The sequence below is a fragment of the Scylla paramamosain genome, chromosome 10 (assembly GCF_035594125.1).
Source record: "Scylla paramamosain isolate STU-SP2022 chromosome 10, ASM3559412v1, whole genome shotgun sequence".
In the NCBI taxonomy this organism is placed as follows: domain Eukaryota; kingdom Metazoa; phylum Arthropoda; class Malacostraca; order Decapoda; family Portunidae; genus Scylla; species Scylla paramamosain.
The window spans coordinates 23,845,735-23,867,306 of NC_087160.1; the positions used below are offsets into that span (position 1 = coordinate 23,845,735).

Below are 21,572 nucleotides of genomic sequence, written 5' to 3' on the forward strand. Positions count from 1 at the left end.
TTATTATTATTATTATTATTGTTGTTGTTGTTGTTGTTGTTGTTGCTGTTACTTTTACTACCACCATTATTATTACTGTTAATTTTTCTCGATGAGACGGAAATTCTAATGTTGGGTAAATTCTTTCCCCAAGCTGTTCATTTTTTATGGAAACATCAGCAAAATGCACGATCGTAAGAGAGAAACAATGTTCTGTATCTTTTCCCTCCTAATGGTAAATGCTCCTCTGAAATACCCCGTGTTTTCTGAACTGCGATCCAGCGATTCTGTCAGTGTTATCTGTGTAGGTACTGTACATGTACATATATTTCACACAAACTCTCTCTCTCTCTCTCTCTCTCTCTCTCTCTCTCTCTCTCTCTCTCTCTCGTGGTTGTTTAGCTTTGTGAATAAAGCTACTTTTCAAAATCTTTCATCCAGTTAGTCCAGCCAGGTATTGCTCCCCCTTATCTTTCTGCCTGCCGCGTAGCGTGCTTACAACGCAAGGTTACGTAACCAATGAGGCCATGGGACTCCGAGAGCAGCGTGTCGTTTCGGCAATGTTGATCCCTTGCCAGTATTTTGTCATTACAGCGGGTATAGAGGCAAGGGTCTCGTGACACACTTGACCGTTGGCGTGTCTTAAAGTACCTTCCTATATTCTCACACACGACATGCGACGGTCTCTTAGTGATTGTGTGTATGAGTTCCCTGTGTTTTATTTACAGCTTTTATTTACTTTCACATAAGAGCACTTTCTCTCTCTCTCTCTCTCTCTCTCTCTCTCTCTCTCTCTCTCTCTCTCTCTCTCTCTCTCTCTCTCTCTCTCTCTCTCTCTCTACATTTCAAGGCCTTGCATCACCAGCAAGTCTCTCATTAAAAAAAAAAAAGAGATATGACAAATAACAATAAAAATATTTGTGGACTTGAGTTAATGAGCGAGAAGAGTTAAATATATTGTTTTTTGTAATAAAGAGATACAGTCTAATATACTGCAAATGACGGACGTATGTTGGTGATTTAGGAGCTACAGAAACTTTGAGACTTTTCATTTTTATTTATTTATTTTTTTCCTGCAGTCTTCCTGAAGACTCGAAACTTACGACATCTAACAAAAGGAACTCAGTCAGTTGTTTGCAGCCCGTCATTTCAGTATGCCGGCCACTCTCTCCGTGTTCGCCTCCCTCGTCAAGAGCTTCCGCCAGGTGGTTGACAGGTAAAAGACAGCCTAATTTGCCGTCCGCCCTTCCGTTCTGTTACTCGTACAATGAAAATGATACTTGAGTGAACGACGGACAATTGTATCTCTGGCATTTAGGCTAAAACATATTTAATATTCTTTTGTCCTTGAGTCCCTCCATGCCAGCTTGTCATCTGAAATTACTTGTGAGTACCATAAACATTCAAATGATTCTGCTGAAAGTCCGCCTCTCTCTCTCTCTCTCTCTCTCTCTCTCTCTCTCTCTCTCTCAGGTATCCCGTGACTCGAGGGATGGTGACCTACTCAATATTGTGGCCGTCAGGGAACCTCCTGCAGCAGGGCCTTGACGGATCACGGGAGGTGTGGGACTTTCGGGAGGCAGCGCGCTACGGCCTCTACGGCAGCCTGGTGACGGCGCCCCTGATCCACTACTGGCTGCAACTGCTGAACCGTTTCCTGCCTGGTGCCTCCTTCTACCACGCCTTCGCTAAGGTAAGAGAGAGAGAGAGAGAGAGAGAGAGAGAGAGAGAGAGAGAGCTTTATGAAAGAATCACATCTCACTGAAGATCTATCTCCGCATCAGCTTAATTCCCCAGACTCTCCCGGGATCAGTATTAGACGCCACTAACCAAGAGATTACCTGTGAGAACTGTTTCGGGTATTCCTAATTTTTATCGATAATCCTTTAATTCTAATACGAGTTACCGTAAGTTACCGACAATCCGATATCGATTGCTGTTTGTTATCAAAACATTAAAATGTTGATTTACAGACATTATCGCGTTGTTGGAAGGCAGCGAGAAACAGAAGTTAACTTTCGAAAAATTCCTCATCAATAGATAGATAATAATATGAAAATGGACTATCGCAATAGCCACCTTTGCCAGAGACGTATGATTGATCAGTAAAACGTGTCGAATCAACTTCGACCCGAGCAAGTTTTTTCTTCGATACAGGAAATCGAAGACATTATTATTATTATTATTACTATTACTATTATTATTATTATTATTATTATATTTATTCTTCACGACGTGTTATTAAGTAAAATGTTTTTTTTTTCTTTCCCTCTCTCCTTAATTTGTGTATCTCGTAAGGTATGTATAAATTTATGACCTAACTAAACACAAATCACGAGCATGCATCGCTTTCCATAGGGATACGTGGACCAGCTGGTGTTCGCGCCCTTCAATATCTCGCAGTTCTTCCTGGGAATGTCGTTGGTGGAGGGCCGTCCACTGGATGAGGCGCTTGATGAGTGGGACCGAAAATTCTTTTCCACGTGGATGGTAAGTGTTACTTCTCAGCCAGCTGTGTTCCACCTTTGATGTCTCAGATCTGACATACCTGAAACATCAAAGGTCAAACATATTTGGCTGTATGCATATGTATAAAGAATAAAGTATCGTATGATTCTCTTATTAATCTGGGATTCTTTTTTAGAAGGAAAAGAAAATAATGTTTCTCATGTTACAAAAATCCTTCGTTTCCCTTGTGCCGGTGTGCTGCAGCTGGTCTGGCACGGTCCTTGTGGCGGCGGCACATGGAAGTACTCCGAATCTTATCTGGGCACATTTTAGCTTCTCTCGCTCTCAATATTTATTGATCAGCTCCTATTAGAAATCTTGCACAATATTCCATATCCATCTAAAGCATATATATATATATATATATATATATATATATATATATATATATATATATATATATATATATATATATATATATATATATATATATATATACACACACACACCTGCGATGTCTTCAGAACGTATCCGGTTCACAAATGTTATCAGTATAAATTAGATAAGTGACGTCTGTCCCTCAGGAAGGTCCACCTGATGCTTCCCACCTTTGTCAGCTAATCTCATCCACTATTTTCTCTGCCACGTGCTTGCACTGTCCCCCTTTCTCTTCTTGGTGCTTCCCTCTCCTTGACCTACACACACCTCACACTCTGAACTTATGATATACCCAGTAGCTTCACTTAAGCTCCCCGGACTTTCCTCCTCTAAACATTGAACAAATATACATACGTGACCACCATTCAGTTCCATGCGCCAGAAAGAAAACTTACCGCCCAGTTACTTAAGACAAACCACGGTTGGCTGTGGATGAATGGAACATGTGACCTACTCCACACTCATCCCCTCCCTCCTCGTTCTCTCTGTGACACAGTAATGTTTATTGCGTCAGTGCCAACGCATAGCAGGTGCCCAGTACATACCTGCCGAGCTGGCACTACCGCTGAAGCCACTCTGACACCACGTGAGTCACTGTTTCATAAATAAGACAGTCTTTAGAAAGATTAAATACATACAGTTTTCCAAGGTTTATATATAATCCTGCTAATAATGCACTTCCATCCTCTTGGAAATGATGAGGGATGATGCGGCGGGGGAGACAAAACCTGAGGATGGTTTAGAGTAAAAGAGGGATACGTGGTATTAAACGGTTGTGCTGTGGAGACGGCTATCAAGGTCTGGCGTCCCATAAATATCACTTCAACCCTGCAGCTTGGCTGGCGTTGAAGCTCCTGACGGAAACTTGGATGTTAGTGTTGCGGATCACAAGTTCTTATACTTACATAGATGCTTAGGCAGCAGCAGATGGAAAATGGAGACCTGATCTAAAAGAATAAATAAATAAATAAATGAATAATAATACTAATAATGATAGTAATAATAATAATAATAATAATAATAATAATAATAATAATAATAATAATAATAATAAATTATTTAATTGATACTTATAATTATAATAATAATAATAATAATAATAATAATAATAATAATAATAATAATAATAATAATAATTTACCAGGTCGGTGACTTAGTATGAGTCATCATGTTTTCTCGTGCGGCATCAGTGATGTGGCCTTCAGGAGAGCGGCTGCAGGGAAGGAAATGTCTCTGGAGTTTTCCAACGCTGTAACCGCCAGTTAGTATAAATCGTCGTTACAATGGATGAATAAAAAACATATATGGATGTTGAGAGAAGCACAGGTGTGGTGATCATTGACAATATAAAATGTAAATGACCAACGGGTGGGTAGGCAGGTGTTGAACGTAAGACGACTAAATTAGTGCGATATTTGATTCAGTGTAAAAAATGTGACTCATGCCAACTTATTATTAATATTTTTTCACTCAAATTATCAAGTAAAGAGATCAAATATCTTACTTTCCTTACGGAAGATCTTATTTCATATTTTACAGGTTGGTACAGGTTCCCGAAGATATAATTTTTCATCATCCTTGCAAATTACTGTGCATTGTTTTCTGTATGTAAATATTGCTTTCTCAGGCACTAAAAGAAAAAATCTTGCATAAAAATTATAATTTTCATTTTCTTAGTGTATTTTTTGTTTTTATTGCAGTATAATTATAGCATACTATATATAGTATGGCATAGTAGCCTATACTATTGTCATTTTCCATGCAGAAGGATATTTTATCGATATACACATGTGAGGGAGTGGGTGTGAATCACGTGTTTGTGTGCTGCAGATCAGCTTGTCGGTGTGGCCGCTGATCCAGAGCATCAACTTCAGCTTGGTGCCAGCCAAGAACAGGGTGATGGCCATCTCATGCGGCTCTTTCCTTTGGATGGTGTTCCTCTCCTACATGCAACACACCAAGGCCGATGACTTACCGCAAGGACTCTCAAAACGCCGGGTGCACTACGACTACCACGAGGGTCCCAGGGAGGTGTTTGGTTACAGGCCGTCTACGTGGAAGTGAGAAATTATTCTTGCTGTTTTTCCTTCAAAACTTGCCATGTGACATATTCGTAAATGGACATATAAAAGAATATGTACCACGAAAATCTTCCAGCATCTGTGGTGGGCTACACGTGCCTTCTGTTTTCTTTTAAGCTGTTCGGGGCTGGACGCGGTCATGGCCATGGCGTCCCACCAAGGGAACAGAACGATGCTTTCATGCATGGGGACTGACGAAGAATCAGGGTCTCGGGGTAACACTGGCAGCCTTGTGCGCCAAGCAAACTTTTGTTGATATTTTATCCGTCCATGGTAAGATATACTACTCCTCTCGAAATATTCACTGTCAACAACTGTTTCCTCGCCTCACACCTTCCTACTTTCACATTTTCTTTTCTGAAAACTACGTTTGCCTCACATCTTCGCGGTTCTCCTCTCAGCAAGGAAAGGACCGTGCCATCGAATAAAAACCCATTCCCACATTCCCAACTTTGATCTCGAACCACTGCTACCTTGGGATAGTAGAAAATATAGACAAATCACTAGGAAGTTTGAGTTCGGTAAGGCTATACTCGAAAAATTTACTCTCAGTTCGAAAGAAATGTAGCTGTCAAAGTTATTATTATTTTTTTTTTAATCCTGCTCGGACAAAAAAGATCATAGTATTTCGTAAATTATTCATAAGTAGGGCACTGCGATTCATAGGATAAAATATTTCATGCGTAATAGATCGTGGATTTAAAAAAAAGTACCGATTCCTAGGACTAGCATATGAATTTCCATGATCTGTTACGATCACCGTCACGATTAATTATAATGATTATAGATTTTTTTTTTTTTTTCGGAGAGAATCTCTCTCTCTCTCTCTCTCTCTCTCTCTCTCTCTCTCTCTCTCTCTCTCTCTCTCTCTCTCTCTCTCTCTCTCTCTCTCTCTCTCTCGACTTGCTACAAAGTTGCTACGATGTGCTGCGGTATAACTATACCTTTTTCCGAGCTGTCATGATTTCAGCTCACGGTTAGTCATTATATAGCTGTATAATAGACCTCCGCCTATCACTTGTGCCCAAAGTCCAGTGCCGGTTTTGAAGGTGACACCACAGAAACCTTAAGCTGCCAAGCATGGACCAAAGGCCAACTCACTTTAGTTTGAGCAATCTCAGCTTACGTATTTCTCTGGCCACGTCTGAGCGAGGTGTGGTCATAATCTCAAAGACCATTCTTAATATTTATAAGGCTGGTGACATCCTACCGTGGTCAGCTTATTCGTTATTAGTAGTACTAAATTACCTTGTGACTGTATTTCAAACAAGTCAAATAAAGTTGTGTAAATTTAATAAACAAGTGAATTTGTACTGATATTTCTTTCACTTGACTGGTGAAAGGACGAGTCTGATCGTACTGAATAAAGAAAAAAAGATAACTACTATTGTTAATAATAACAATAATAATAATAATAATAATAATAATAATAATAATAATAATAATAATAATAATAATAATATTATTATTATTATTATTATTATTATTATTATCATTATTATTATTATTATTATTATTATTATTATTATTATTACTATTATTATTATTATTATTATTATTATTATTATTATTATTATTATTATTATTATTATTATTATTATTATTATCATTACTATTATCATTATTATTATTATTATTATTATTATTATTATTATTATTATTATTGTCATTGTTATTGTTGTTGTTGTTCTTGTTGTTATTATTATTATTATTATTATTATTATTATTATTATTATTATTATTATTATTATTATTATTATTATTGTTGTTATTATTATTATTATTATTATTATTATTATTATTATTATTATTATTATTATTATTATTATTATTATTATTATTATTATTATTATCATTATTATTATTATTATTATTATTATTATTATCATTGTCATCGTTGTTGTTGTTGTTGTTACGTATATGTAAATATTTTTTATCATCATCATCATCATCATCATCATCTTTCCACAACGTCGAAACAGTGTCAGTACATTAAGTTGAGCCTTTGCATTCTGTCACGGTATAACTTACTACACTGCGGGGTTCCATCTTTCCTTGTGACATGAAGCGGACCGATGAATGGATGAGGAAATGAAGGCGCTCTTGTGCTTGGAATCTCCAATAAAGGCCATTGCAACACTTAGGTAGATGTTGAGTGATGCATCATATGAACTGCAATGAAAGGCGTGGCGTGGTAAGGTGTGGGTCCTCTGTAAGATTGGATGAGAATGATTAGAGAAAATGATACATGATTCTCTATGTAGATTTTTATTTTCTAATTCACTGTTTATGTTTTGCTATCTACTTGTTTTCTTTGGTTTATTCCTCTGTTTGTTATGTTTGTTTATTTCTCTAATTATTTTCTACTTACTCTTTTATGTACCTTCATTTTCTTTACGTGCTCATCATATCTGATAACCTCCAAGAATATATATATATATATATATATATATATATATATATATATATATATATATATATATATATATATATATATATATATATATATATATATATATCAAGAAGAACAAGAAAGATTACAATACCTATTCTGAGCAATTTAGTGTTATTAAGTATACTTACGTGCATGCATGACCGCACGAAAACCTTTATTATACAAATTCATGAACGATAATGCGATTTATTATTAGGTAAAACAGTTATATTCTCGGCCTCGTAGCTATTCCTGAGGTAGAAAAGGGTTTAGCAAGGTTTTTACACTAAATTAATGGGGAGGACTCGTAGCAAACAATTAAAGTTGTATGAATGCAGATTTAAGAAAGGATATGTTTCGGAAATAGGACACCTGGTAAGTGGGTCAGGTTAACAATCAAGTATTAAGTGCGAATACGATAGAGAAGTTTGTGCTAAAATCATATAAATTCATGAATGATAATGAAACATAATATTAGATAAACAGAAGCTGCCTTTCGTGGGTTTAATGTTCTTTATGTTCTTGAGTGAGAGATGAGGGAAATCCCAGGGATGGGCTTGTGATCCTCAGACAGTCTAGAGCAGAAGTTCTCAAACTTTATTGCTTAGTGGTACACTAATGATATATCTTGGACTTTAACGGCGCATTGTAGTAATATTACATGAAAATTACGCGGCGCACTTCTGCACCGCGGCGCGCAGTTTGAGAATCACTGGTCTAGAACGTCACAACTATAGCTACAGAGCCATATTCAACAGGTAGAGGTGGTATTTGCAACCTGTGTAGCATAATCCGTCTACGCCTGCTTCACAGTAGTCATAGCCATGCAACAAACCACACATACACCGTCTTAATCTATAAAAAAAAAATAAATAAATGTATGTGTGCACCTCAGGACGCTCATATGGTCAGACCGCCTCTAATTTTGCTCAATACCTAATCAGTGAAATCCATGTAGTTTCCAGGTGTCAAAGTTAATTAAGAAGGGGACCCATATTTTTAACATCCCCTGAGTCTGAAGCTTTTCCTCTCTCTCTTTTTTTTTTTTTATTTACGAGGGACACTGGCCAAGGGCAACAAAAATCTAATAAAAAAAATAAAAAAGCCCACTGAGATGCCAGTCCCAGAAAAAGGTCCAAAGCGGTAGTCAAAAACTGAAGGATAAGTGTCTTGAAACCTTCCTCTTGAAGGAATTCAAGTCATAGGAAGGTGGCAATACAGAAGCAAGCAGAGAGTTCCAGAGTTTACCAGAGAAAGGGATGAATGATTAAGAATACTGTTTAACTCTTGCATTAGAGAGGTGGACATAATAGGGGTGAGAGAAAGAAGAAAGTCTTATGCAGGAGGAGTAGGAGGCATGCAGTTAGCAAGATCAGAAGAGCAGTTAGTATGAAAATAGCGGTAGAAGACAGCCAGAGGTGCAACATTGCGGCGATGAGAGAGAGGCTGAAGACAGTTAGAAGAGAGTTGATGAGACGAAAAGCTCTTGATCTTGCAAAAGTAATGAATCCATTTTCTCAAGTCAGTGCCTGAACAGTAGTATAAAGAGCCATAACCATCTTAGATAATTATTTACATAATTGTGCCACCATGATCAGCATTGCCCACAAAAGCATGATCACTTGTTGAACAATGCTTATTGACTTTACAGCTCAAACAGAATGCCATCCCCCTCCAACTTAACAATATCCTCAGTCACCTTCACAGGGAGACCCAGACACATACAGAAAGGATGGAACCATCAGTCACATTCAACACAACCAAGAGCATCATTGCCTACCCTATCTTTGCATGTCCCACAAACCACAGTTGATGCATCTATCTTTTTTTTTTTTTTTTATGTAGGAAGGACACTAGCCAAGGGCAACAAAAATCCAATAAAAAAAAATTCCCACTGAGATGCCAGTCCCATAAAAGGGTCAAAGCAGTAGTCAAAAACTGATGAATAAGTGTCTTGAAATCTCCCTCTTGAAGTAATTCAAGTCATAGGAAGGTAGAAATACAGAAGCAGGCATGGAGTTCCAGAGTTTACTAGAGAAAGGGATGAATGACTGAGAATATTGGTTAACTCTTGCTTTAGAGAGGTGGACAGAATGGGAGTGAGAGAAAGAAGAAAGTCTTGTGCAGCGAGGCCGCGGGAGAAGGGGAGACATGCAGTTAGCAAGATCAGAAGAGCAGTTAGCATGAAAATAGCGGTAGAAGACTGCTAGAGATGCAACATTGCGGCGGTGAGAGGCTGAAGAGTCAGTTAGAGGAGAGGAGTTGATGAAATGAAAAGCTTTTGATTCCACCCTGTCTAGAAGAGCGATATGAGTGAAACCTCCCCCCCAAGACATGTGAAACATACTCCATACATGGACGGGTAAGACCCTTGTACAGAGTTAGCAGCTGGGGGGGAGGGGGGGGGGAGAAAAACTGGTGTCTGTGTATGTACTCTACCAGTGCCCTCAGTCTTTTCACTTATTTTCCCATTTAAGAATTTTCAGTATTCTCGTGGCTGCCCTCTTTTTCTTCCAACACCCCCACACCCCTCCCCTTTGCCTACAGATTAATGCTAAAGAATAAAATGTAGATGAGATTATAATGATTTTATTTCGCTTCACAACCATCATTATCATATATATTGTTAGACTTGCAAAATCTACATATTACTGTAGACTTGTGACAACGAATTCAGTTTTGTTGGGAAAAAATCGAGGCTTCCTTTGAATCAGGTGACTGATCCATGGTTCTGTCACCGACAGTAACTTTAGTATAGAACGATAATGCAAGAACACGTACTGATCGCGTTAGTTCAGTCGTTCACTCCAACGCTACATGCTAAATAGGCGTATAAAATCTTGAATAATTTGCTTTAAAATAGCACAACTATATATATATATATATATATATATATATATATATATATATATATATATATATATATATATATATATATATATATATATATATATATATATATATATATATATATATATATATATATATATATATATATATATATATATATATATATATATATATATATATATGGCACAAATCTTTGATTTCCAAACTACCCTCCTACAGCTTCTATCCTTCTCTCTGTAACTTCATCTCAAGTTTTCTTTCTGACCGTTCTATTGCTGCTGTGGTAGACGGTCACTGTTCTTCTCCTAAATCTACTAACAGTGGTGTTCCTCAGGGTTCTGTCCTGTCACCCACTCTCTTCTTATTATTCATTAATGATCTTCTAAACCAAACTTCTTGTCCTATCCACTCCTACGCTGATGATACCACCCTGCACTTTTCCACGTCTTTTCATAGACGTCCAACCCTTCAGGAGGTAAACATTTCACGCAGGGAGGCCACAGAACGCTTGACTGCAGATCTTTCTAAAATTTCTGATTGGGGCAGAGCAAACTTGGTATTGTTCAGTGCCTCAAAAACTCAATTCCTCCATCTATCAGATTAACTCGACACAACCTTCCAGACAACTATCCCCTCTTCTTCAATGACACTCAACTGTCCCCGTCTTCTACACTGAACGTCCTCGGTCTGTCCTTTACTTATAATCTGAACTGGACTGAACTTCACATCTCATCTCTAGCTAAAACAGCTTCTATGAAGTTAGGTGTTCTGAGACGTCTCCGCCAGTTTTTCTCACCTCCCCAGCTGCTCTGTACAAAGGCCTTATCCGTCCATGTATGGAGTATGCTTCACATGTCTGGGGAGGTTCCACTCATACTGCTCTTCTAGACAGGGTGGAATCAAAAGCTTTTCGTTTCATCAACTCCTCTCCTCTAACTGACTGTCTTCAACCTCTCTCTCACCGCCGCAATGTTGCATCTCTAGCTGTCTTCTACCGCTATTTTCATGCTAACTGCTCTTCTGATCTTGCTAACTGCATGCCTCTCCTCCTCCCGCGGTTTCGCTGCACAAGACTTTCTTCTTTCTCTCACCCCTATTCTGTCCACCTCTCTAACGCAAGAGTTAACCAGTATTCTCAATTATTCATCCCTTTCTCTAGTAAACTCAGGAACTCCCTGCCTGCTTCTGTATTTCCACCTTCCTATGACTTGAATTCCTTCAAGAGGGAGGTTTCAAGACACTTATTCATCAATTTTTGACTACTTTGACCCTTTTATGGGACTGGCATTTCAGTGGGCATTTTTTTATTGGATTTTTGTTGCCCTTGGCCAGTGTCTTTCCTACATTAGAAAAAAAAAAGCCAGTGTCTTTCCTACATTAGAAAAAAAAAAAAAAAAAAAAAAAAAAAAAATATATATATATATATATATATATATATATATATATATATATATATATATATATATATATATATATATATATATATATATATATATATATATATATATATATATATATATATATATATATATATATATATATATATATATATTAAAGCAAATTATTCAAGATTTTATACGCCTATTTAGCATGTAGCGTTGGAGAGAACGACTGAACTAACGCGATCAGTACGTGTTCTTGCATTATCGTTCTATACTCAAGTCACTGTCGGTGACAGAACCATGGATCAGTCACCTGATTCAAAGGAAGCCTCGAGTTTTTCCCAACAAAACTGAACTCGCTGTCACAAGTCTACAATAATATGTAGATTTTGCAAGTCTATATATATATATATATATATATATATATATATATATATATATATATATATATATATATATATATATATATATATATATATATATATATATATATTATTATTTTTTTTTTTTGTTACGATTCAACAAAATTCAAGATTTTCTTTCTGTTAAGTCAAACAAAGTAGGCTAATGCACATTTTTTTTTTTTTATTCTTTTTCTACATTACCGGGAAACAGCCTCGCAGTGGAATCAATTGTCGAGGCTCCCTAGGTCGTAGGAGTAGGGTGCCATAACTCCCCATTCAAGAACCACTGTAGCTACTAGAATTATATCAAAGTTTCTCAAATTCTTTGCTTCCACTTGCATCCCATTCCTTCTCCAAAGAATCTCCTTCAGGTCTAATAATAATCATAATTTGAAAGAGAAATAAAGATACTCTCCCTGTCATACACATCTACAGTCAGCAATAAAAAAGTTTATTTGGTCATTTTAATCTAGAAGCAATGGCTGAATGCACAGGTGGAAGTAAATGAATCTCTCTCTCTCTCTCTCTCTCTCTCTCTCTCTCTCTCTCTCTCTCTCTCTCTCTCTCTCTTTCTCATTATATATATATATATATATATATATATATATATATATATATATATATATATATATATATATATATATATATATATATATATATATATATATATATATATATATATATATATATATATATATATATATATATATATATATATATATATATATATATATATATATATATATATATATATATATATAGCCAAAGTGGTTCAGCCTATATATTTAGTAATGTAGTCAAAACATACAAAATATTTATCAATAGAAAAGGATGATAATTCACCCCATAATATATAAAAAGGAAAAAAAAAAAAAAAAAAACAGAAATAAGCCGAATAACCTTCACGTGGTCCTGGTCGTGACGGGATCCAAAGTTCGCTGCTATTGGCGAAAGACGCGCGGGAAATTCATCTTGCACCACTCACGGTAGCGCTCTTATGGCGTGGATGGGGCGGGGACCAATCAGGGCGCGTCTTGCCCCTGAGCCTTCCCGTCGTCCATGTTGTGTTGAGGAGCAGCGAAAAGGAGGAACCATGGTAAATATATGATAACGCACCGCCAAGATGTCCTCGTGGTCCCAGGTGAGTGTTAGGTTTCTGCGAGGGGCGGGCGGGAGTGTGTAGGCGGCGTGGGCCGCGGGCAGGGACGGCAGAGCTTGGTATGGAAGTGCCGGGTGGCCGTATTTTGGGTGTCGGCATTACTGGCATGGGCTGCATTGCTTTGGGGAACCTGTTGTTTGGCTGAGGGCATGGACATTCACACGTGCGATACGGCATTTTGGGGCCGTCACACCTCCACTCCCGCCTCACTTAGTGGGTGAAGCTATTATCGTGCTAAATACCATTGTGTGCGTCTCTGTTATGTAGCCATTTCAAGTCGCTGTTATTATTATAATTACTACTGTTTTACATAATCATTTAGGGTGTAGCTTCTGGCGGTTAGATTACATGTTAGATTAGGTAAAAAGGTTATAAAAATTGTGATGTCTTTAATAATGGAGTGCCACATGTTATGTAGCAGAAACAAAAAAGTTTCATCAACCAGAGTGAGGTGAACGTGGTTTTGTCGATGTACCCAAAGCAGAAGGTTGTGTGGTGTAGCATTTGTGAAGGGAAGGTGGCGGCAGTGGTGGTCACGAGGCTGGGCGGCGGGTGGGTTCCTGGGTGAGCCTCTTGGGGCCACACCTGCCGGCCTACCACCCTGCTGCCCGTGTCAGGCCGAGGTCTTGCCCACTTCATTGTAGTTAAGTGTGCCTTTGTGTATCTTGTATCCATTATATACCAACATTTAAGAATCGTACTTATCGCGGATGAAAAAAATAAATAAATAAATAAGATGGGTAAAACTTAAATATCTTGACAAGTTTATTTAAATTAGGTTCCCACATCTTCAAATGTCGTTATTGGTTGGGAATATGTCTCAAAAGAGTCAGCATCTATAAGGATGCCAGTCATTTTTTATAATGCAATGGTAAGGGTTTGATATATATTTAGTCCAGAATGTTAACCTAAATCATAATTTTCTCCAGTGTGTTAGAAGTGGTACCAACATACTCTTAAGTGTTACCAAGATTACAGTTGACTTGAATTTTTGTTACATAGGTGAGATGACCACAACCTTTGGCATGGTGAGACTGATGTAAGAATTAGTTTTATAAATTATGAAGCGAGGATAAGAAATCACTCCAGACCTTAATTCTTTTGCCCCAGGTTAGTAAAAAACATACCCTTCATGAAAGTTGAAAACCAAGCAAAAAAATTGTTCCAAATTACTGAACATTTAGCCACATTTGTGGCTAAAGGATCAGCTTTGAATCACTGTCCACCAATTAGCAAAACCTTGATAGAAGTAAACTATGTGAATGGTCATATATGAACTGTGGTTTCCTTTCTGTATGTTGTGTGTTGGCATGAGGTACAGTTATGCCAGATGGCCTGACCTACCTGTCATCAGTAGCATTACTGAAGTTGTGATTTACCCATCAGATAGAAGGGCTGCCCCTGCATGACCAAGGCAAGGAGGCCTATGGTGGTAATGTGACACTTGCCCACTGTCAAAAAACACGAGATTATTCCGTCTTTCTTGATGATTGTGGTAAAAAAGTAAAAGTAACTTGTATGTTATTCCAGGAATTCTAATTAAAAATGTCATCACCTGTTGAACATATTTACTTATTTGGAATAACTTGGCTGACTGAGATGTGTTCAAATGACTTCATAACCACATAAGGACACTTAGCATATTGATGTAATATATGGTGGTGGTTGCTCATTGTTAAATAATGGCCACAATTTCTTCATTTTATATTTGATGCTTCACACCAAAGATGTGTCCAAGATTAGGAAAGACAGAATTTTGAAGGGTGTTATGGTTTTGAGTTCTTTATTTATACTATATATATATATATATATATATATATATATATATATATATATATATATATATATATATATATATATATATATATGTGTGTGTGTGTGTGTGTGTGTTAGTATTATCATGTCTTTAAATTATAACCTGAACTTTTTATGGTCTTATCTAAAACCAAAAATTTTTTGCCTCAAGCATCTCAGATCTAGATGTAATGTTCATCACTAGATTATGTGTATTGCCCCATTCTTATTTATAATTTCTGTTTTACCTTTAGAAAGTCTGAGATTTTGCACACACACACACACACACACACACACACACACACACACACACACACACACACATATTTAAGTTCAGTGGAACCTTGCTTACCATATGCCTCCCTTTTCGAACAGATTGGTTTTCTAACAAAATTTTTAATTCGTTATTGCTTTGGTTGCAGTACCATAATTTGGTTCTAGAACAAAGTTACTTGATTTCAAATATTAAAAGACATAGCAGAATTACTATTTATTACTAATTTATAGTTTCCATAAATATTCACTTCACTTTCTATATTTGTAGGAGAGACGCGGAGTGTAAGACAATAATTCAATCTCAGAAATAAGGTAAATGTGATCCTGTTGAAAAGCCTCGATGCAAACAAACTGTTTTTGGCACTCAGGAGTAATCTAGAGCCACCTGTGGCTCTCTTGATGATCCCCAACGTCATTGCTAATGCACAACTGCATTTTTTCATTAGCTTTTTCCCAGCAGCAAGATGTCTTAGTGTTATGATCACCTTCATTTTGGCAGTAAGTGGGTTGGTCCTCTCCGTTTTCCTCTGTAAGGCTTCCCTCATTAGATCAATGACAAAGAGAATACCTGCATGAGCCACTAAGACAGAGTAGACTGGTGTCTGGGAGCAGATTAATCCATTTTACATTGATTCCTAAGGGGAAAATAGCTATGTTTTTTAACATTTTGGATTTCAAATGGCATTTAGGAATGTATTAAGTTAAAAAACAGAGGTTCTACTGTACTTGGTAAGTGTCACAACATTGGTGTCTCAAAACTATATGGGAAATAAGTGTCTCAAGCATTTGTGTGCATTTTTTATTCGTGTACTTTTGTTATAGGGCCTGGAGTTCCTTGACCTGAGTGGGGTGAGTCAGGATGAGCGCCAGGAACTCCTTTCCCTTGTCTCTGGTGCCAATCCTGCGGTGCTGGTGCTGGCTCCTGACACCTCGGCCCCAGCCCCACTCCACCCAGCACCCCAGGCCAGGGAAGAGGAGGAAGAGAAAGAGCAGGAACAGGAACCAGAACAGGAGCAGGAGCCAGAGCCCAAACATGAACATGAACATGAACATGAACATGAACATGAACAACAAACATGTAGTGAAGAAGAGACTCATCCACCCAGTTGTGGGATGGAGGAACAAACAGCCACAACTCAGGAGCAGGGTAAGTGTTCTTTCTTGTCATTTTAATAACTTATTTTAGTGGTGTCTTTTGTTCTTCAAGAAAAAAAATATATAATTGCCTTTACAACTTTGCTTGATTTTTATTAAACAATTTCTCTGTCTGTTCTTGATGGTCTTATAGTGCAAGAAAGACTCCAAGTACTGTTCATACTCATGCTTGCATGTCGTTTTGCTTATCCTCCCACCCTTCATGTCTGACAGTCTGGCTCCTTCTTTCCTTTCTTCCTAAACCTAATGCATTTGCCTTATTTCTATTCCTCTCTATCTTGTTGATACAATATATATATATATATATATATATATATATATATATATATATATATATATATATATATATATATATATATATATATATATATATATTATATTTTTATTTATAATATATAATATATATATATACATACATGCATACAGTGGAACCTCAGTTACTGAATGCCTCCCTTTTCGAACTCTATTTCTTTTGTTGTGGTACCATTTTGAACTCTATTGCTTTTGTTGTGGTACCATGATTTGATTCTTAAACAAAGTTACTTGACTTCAAATATTAAGACATAACAAAAGCTGCTGTTCATTACTAATTTATAGTTTCTATAAATATTTACTTAATTTTATATATTTGGAAGAGAGAGACAGCATAAGACAATAATTCAATCTTTGAAATAAGGTAAATGTGATCCCATTGAAAAGCCTCGATGTAAACAAACAGTTTTTGACACTCGGGAGTAATGCTGAGCCATCTGTAGCTCTCTTAATGATCCCCAGTACCATCACTACTGCACAACTGCATTTGTACAGTAGTTTTTCCCAGCAGTAAAATGTCTAAGATCACCTTCATTTTGGTGGTAAGTGGGTTGGTCCTCTCTGTGTCCTTCTGTAAGGCTTCCCTCACTAGATCAGTGACAGAGAATACCTGCACAGTCTAAACAGCATCTTCTGATGAGTTGTGTGTCATTAAGTTCATTCAGTACATCCTTTCTGGATAAATAATTTGAGTTGGAGATGTGAAGCAGCCATCTTGGCTGTGGAGCGTCAGTCATAAGCTGCTAAGAAAGGGTAGACTGGTGTCTGGGAATGAATCAATCCATTTTACGTTGATTCCCATGGGGAAAATAGTTTTGTTTTAACATTTTGGATTTTGAACAGCATACAGGAACGAATTAAGTTAGAACCGAGGTTCCACTGTGTGTGTGTGTGTGTGTGTGTGTGTGTGTGTTCAGTTGACAAAACCATCTCAAGATACTACATTAGTATTCTGACTACTGGTTATTGATTCATCCCGAATTGGGGCATTCACAATGGGCTGGAAAATCTGACTTAATTTTACATGAAAAACTGGGTATTCTGAAAAAAATCTTAAAATCATTTGTGTGTTATCAAACAAACAAATTTTTTGCTATCATCATCATCCTGGGACAAATGCTATTTTTTCACTCCATGTAAGTTTAGTTTATTCATTTAAGTTGTACAAGTAACATACAACTTATATAAATCTTGCTACATGTGAAAGAAACAATCATGTTTTGATGCGAAATGCTAGGAGATGACGCTAGTGATGATTATCTATTGACATTGTGTTTACATCCTGTCTTCCAATGCCTTCTCTGAGTTGCTGCTTTCTTCTTTGGAAGTACAACCCATCCTTAAACACTTTTTTTTACTCCATATGTTAGTGCAATCAACAACAGCATATGTACAGACAGGGATTTTACAACAGCACTGTAAGCTCATATCTTTCACCTTGGGTTTTTTTTTTTGGTGATTTGTAGAAGTCAGTGTGTCTGATATCAGCTGGTCCTTTTATCTTGGCACAGTTTCAGCTGTCACAATATCCTTGCAGGACAAGTGATCCAGGCTCGATTCTTTTCAGGATTTACCCGATCAAACATTAGTCCCTTTACAAACCAGCAGGAAAATGTTTCAGACTAAATATGTAGTAGGAGACTAGAAATAAATATAAAAACACTAAGAGCCTAGTTGCAAGTATTTGACTTGTGCTAACTGTTCTGTATAGTGTGCATCACCATATCAAGTGGACACTGTTAGCATAAACACTTGTGGTTCATGTTTTACAGCATGCGGGTATAGTGCATCAAGATAGATCTCGAGAGGTGATTTTAGAATGTGTATGTCCAGAGAACCTTAGGAGCTTATACCGAGTCCTGCATTAAAACAGCCCACGACCACCAGCAACTTAGCCCATTTTGAATGCTCCAATTAGAAATGCAAGGCGTACATATACTTTCATTACTTTTGATATAAATTTTTCATGCCGGTGGCAAATCAGCTAGCTTAACTTGCAATGCTTTGATCTTAAATCACACTCTTTGCATGTCCATGTTTTACTCCATTATGTTAACTAGAATTTGTTATTCTTTGAAACCTCTTTGGTGCAGTCTTTTGAAACTCAGAAGCAGCCTGTAGTAACATTGTCATTTCTCTTCAGAAGGGATACTAGAATCTACTAGGCTCTTGTATATTTTCTTCCTGTTTTCTCTGTTGTCCTTTTCCCATTTCATTTGTCATTACCTTTCTTAAATAGCTCAGAGATAATGATAATTATTTTGCACTTTCATAAAAAGTTAGCATGGTGGCATATTTTTGCTCATATTTGTATCAGTAAAGGTTTCTGATTTTGTTTTCACTTGTTTCAAGAAGGCCATCTTAAATTACTGTTTGCTTATTGCACGAAAACCATCATCATTAATCCAAAGTATCTTGAGTGGCTACATCTTGTATTCATTTAGTATTTTTCATGTGAGTTGACAAAAACTGATAACCCATGTCATTTTTATACCTAGCCTCACTGCTCAAGGAAACAATAAAGTATCCATTCACTTTAAGTTACTTCATAAGTCTTGTAGAAGGCAAAACAGTAATGTTGCACATTATACAAAAATATATTTCAAAATTTTATAAAAATAAATATCAAATGAATGCATCACTCATTCTCAGATAAATTAAACAATGCTAAAAACTGGCAGCTCTTATTCATTTATATCCTGCTTATGTAAGAATTTCGGTTACTAGAGTTGGTTTTAAAGATATTTGTTGACTAATAAGTAAGTAGTAGTTTCACTGCCAATCTTGGTGACAAAAATGTAATCCTCATATATTCCATTAAAATTATTGCTTACATCTCATAAAATGCCTGTAATTACAATTTTTTCTTTATTTTTATGTGAGATGGTTAAATATGTTAAAATACATTAATGGTAGTATTGAAAATGACACTTAAGTCATATTCTTTTTAAGTCTATATTCTTGTTAAGTCTATGCTATACAAAACTACAAATTCAGAATCTGAAGACCTTATTAGAAAAATAACTTAAATGTGAGATTTTCAAAAATTTCTTACATTTGAAGGAAAGTAAATGGCAAGTGTGATAAATTGTCCTGTTTTCTAATTTTTGTGACTATTTTTGTTACTGCTATGAGACAAGACAATGTTTACTCAGCAAATCATCTCCTTGGGGAATCTCAGCCAAGTACATGGATAATTGTTTAAATGCCATGAAGCACTAGTGTCTTGGCTTTTCACTTGAGTGAAGGTAATTCACTGATTGATAGTGTATTTAAGACTCCTTGATCAGAAGAGCTAGAGACTGGAATGGCATGTAGAGAGAGATGCTTTTTTAAAGAATGGAAAGATTAAGTGAAATTAAGTATTCATGTCTTTGTGTTATTTGAATTTTAATTTATATTCTTCCATACTTTAACCTACATATTTTCCCCCTAATGTAGTGATGTTACTTGCATGAACTTTACATATTTTTTTGTTTCCAGAGTGCATGCTTACAGTAGTTACTCCAATGAATGTGATGTGTGTAGTTTTTATCTGTAGTGTATTGATCCTGTAGTGAGTGTGCTTAGGATATCTTGATAGGCCACGCCTCTTACCCACTGTACCCATACATCTGGCAGCACTATGAGATCGTAAATGGTAATCATAATAATTGAGAACAGCGTTTACAGATTTTTACTCTTCTGAATATATTTACAGCTTTTATAAAGTCATATTTTAGTTTGTCTTTTTCACTGAATACACTGATGACATAATTTGTGATCAGAAACTACATCATAGTCATGCTGGAGTGGGTGGTAATAGTCTCTCTCTCTCTCTCTCTCTCTCTCTCTCTCTCTCTCTCTCTCTCTCTCTCTCTCTCTCTCTCTCTTGTGTCAAGGCAGCATGGCAAAATACTGCTGTCTTAGTAGTGATTAAAAAAAAATTATCACCTCCAGTGTGACTATGATGTAAAATTTCTAATCATGAATGCTGTTATCAGTGTAATCAGTGAAGAGATGAACCAAAATACAACTTCATGAAAGCTGTAAATATATTAAGAGTGAACATTTGTAAATAGTGTTCTCAACTATTATCAATACATATATTATCACTCAAGATCAGGTGGCATTGCAAGGTGCATGAGTACAGTAGGGAAGGGGCATGGCTTATCAAGGTATCCTCAGCGCACTGACTATTGTTTTATCTTGTTAGCAGTCATAAGTATACTTTTCAACAAGCAATAATCAGTCATTTTATGTGTAGCAATTTACTTGTAAATAGTTTTATGCTTATGTTTTAAGTTTTGAATTATAAGATTTGTTGCCAATTCCAGTATCTTGTTGGTACAGTTGGTACAGCAGAATCGCCACTTACATGGTTTTAACCTTGTAACGACTTATAATTACATAATTTTGAATTGAAAGATAAAAGCCCACTTGACTTTCAATAATTCACTTATGAAAATCTGTGATCTTGTATTCATTATGGTGATATGTTTGATGAGGACAGATGGAGATGTTAAAAGCCAATCTTTTGATAGAGAAATAGAGAACATGAAAGCCCATTTATACATGTTTAGAGAAAGAGGTTTTATGTATATATTTAGTCTTCAGAAATACAAAATGTGTTTATATTGTACTCAAAGGATACATTGTAAGAGTATGGTATCTTTATGGTACAGTTAATGTTGTGCCATAGATTCACCTCATACATCATCTGAGGTTGCAGGAAAACTTGTAGCTATAACATCTATCTCTAGCTATTTCTACCTTCTTTTCCTTAAACAAACTATGTGTGAAGTGTATGTGAATTCGTGTGATGTTGGAGATAGCTTCATATCACTGGTGATTTCTTCCTCTGTCTTACATGGTAGGGAA

At 36.4% G+C, this 21,572-nt stretch overlaps 2 protein-coding genes across 4 annotated transcripts in view; both read left to right on the forward strand.

The window, feature by feature from the left end:
- Window positions 1-1,059: 1,059 nt before the first annotated feature.
- On the forward strand, window positions 1,060-6,259 carry LOC135104391 (PXMP2/4 family protein 4-like). The gene is made up of 5 exons (XM_064011783.1): window positions 1,060-1,195; window positions 1,453-1,672; window positions 2,338-2,469; window positions 4,696-4,925; window positions 5,064-6,259. The coding sequence occupies exons 1-5, from the start codon at window positions 1,134-1,136 to the stop codon at window positions 5,200-5,202; spliced, it is 783 nt and encodes a 260-aa protein (XP_063867853.1). The 5' UTR covers window positions 1,060-1,133; the 3' UTR covers window positions 5,203-6,259.
- A 6,739-nt stretch (window positions 6,260-12,998) lies between these two features.
- The window catches only part of LOC135104394 (ubiquitin carboxyl-terminal hydrolase 10-like), a 28,163-nt gene continuing 19,589 nt past the window's right edge, over window positions 12,999-21,572 (forward strand). For 2 of the 3 annotated variants that reach the window (XM_064011788.1, XM_064011790.1), the window contains exons 1-2: window positions 12,999-13,112; window positions 16,068-16,392. In XM_064011788.1, the coding sequence (XP_063867858.1) occupies window positions 13,014-13,112; window positions 16,068-16,392 (424 nt within the window). In that variant the 5' untranslated portion in view covers window positions 12,999-13,013. Of the gene's footprint in view, window positions 13,158-16,067; window positions 16,393-21,572 lie in introns of all 3 variants that reach the window. The other variant, XM_064011789.1, reaches the window with a different exon arrangement.

Coding starts and splice junctions, on each gene's coding strand:
- LOC135104391 (XM_064011783.1), top strand. CDS start 1,134: ATGCCGGCCACTCTCTCCGTGTTCGCCTCCCTCGTCAAGAGCTTCCGC. Junction 2,470..4,695: donor AATTCTTTTCCACGTGGATG/GTAAGTGTTACT, acceptor TGTGTGCTGCAG/ATCAGCTTGTCGGTGTGGCC. Junction 4,926..5,063: donor TACAGGCCGTCTACGTGGAA/GTGAGAAATTAT, acceptor TTTTCTTTTAAG/CTGTTCGGGGCTGGACGCGG.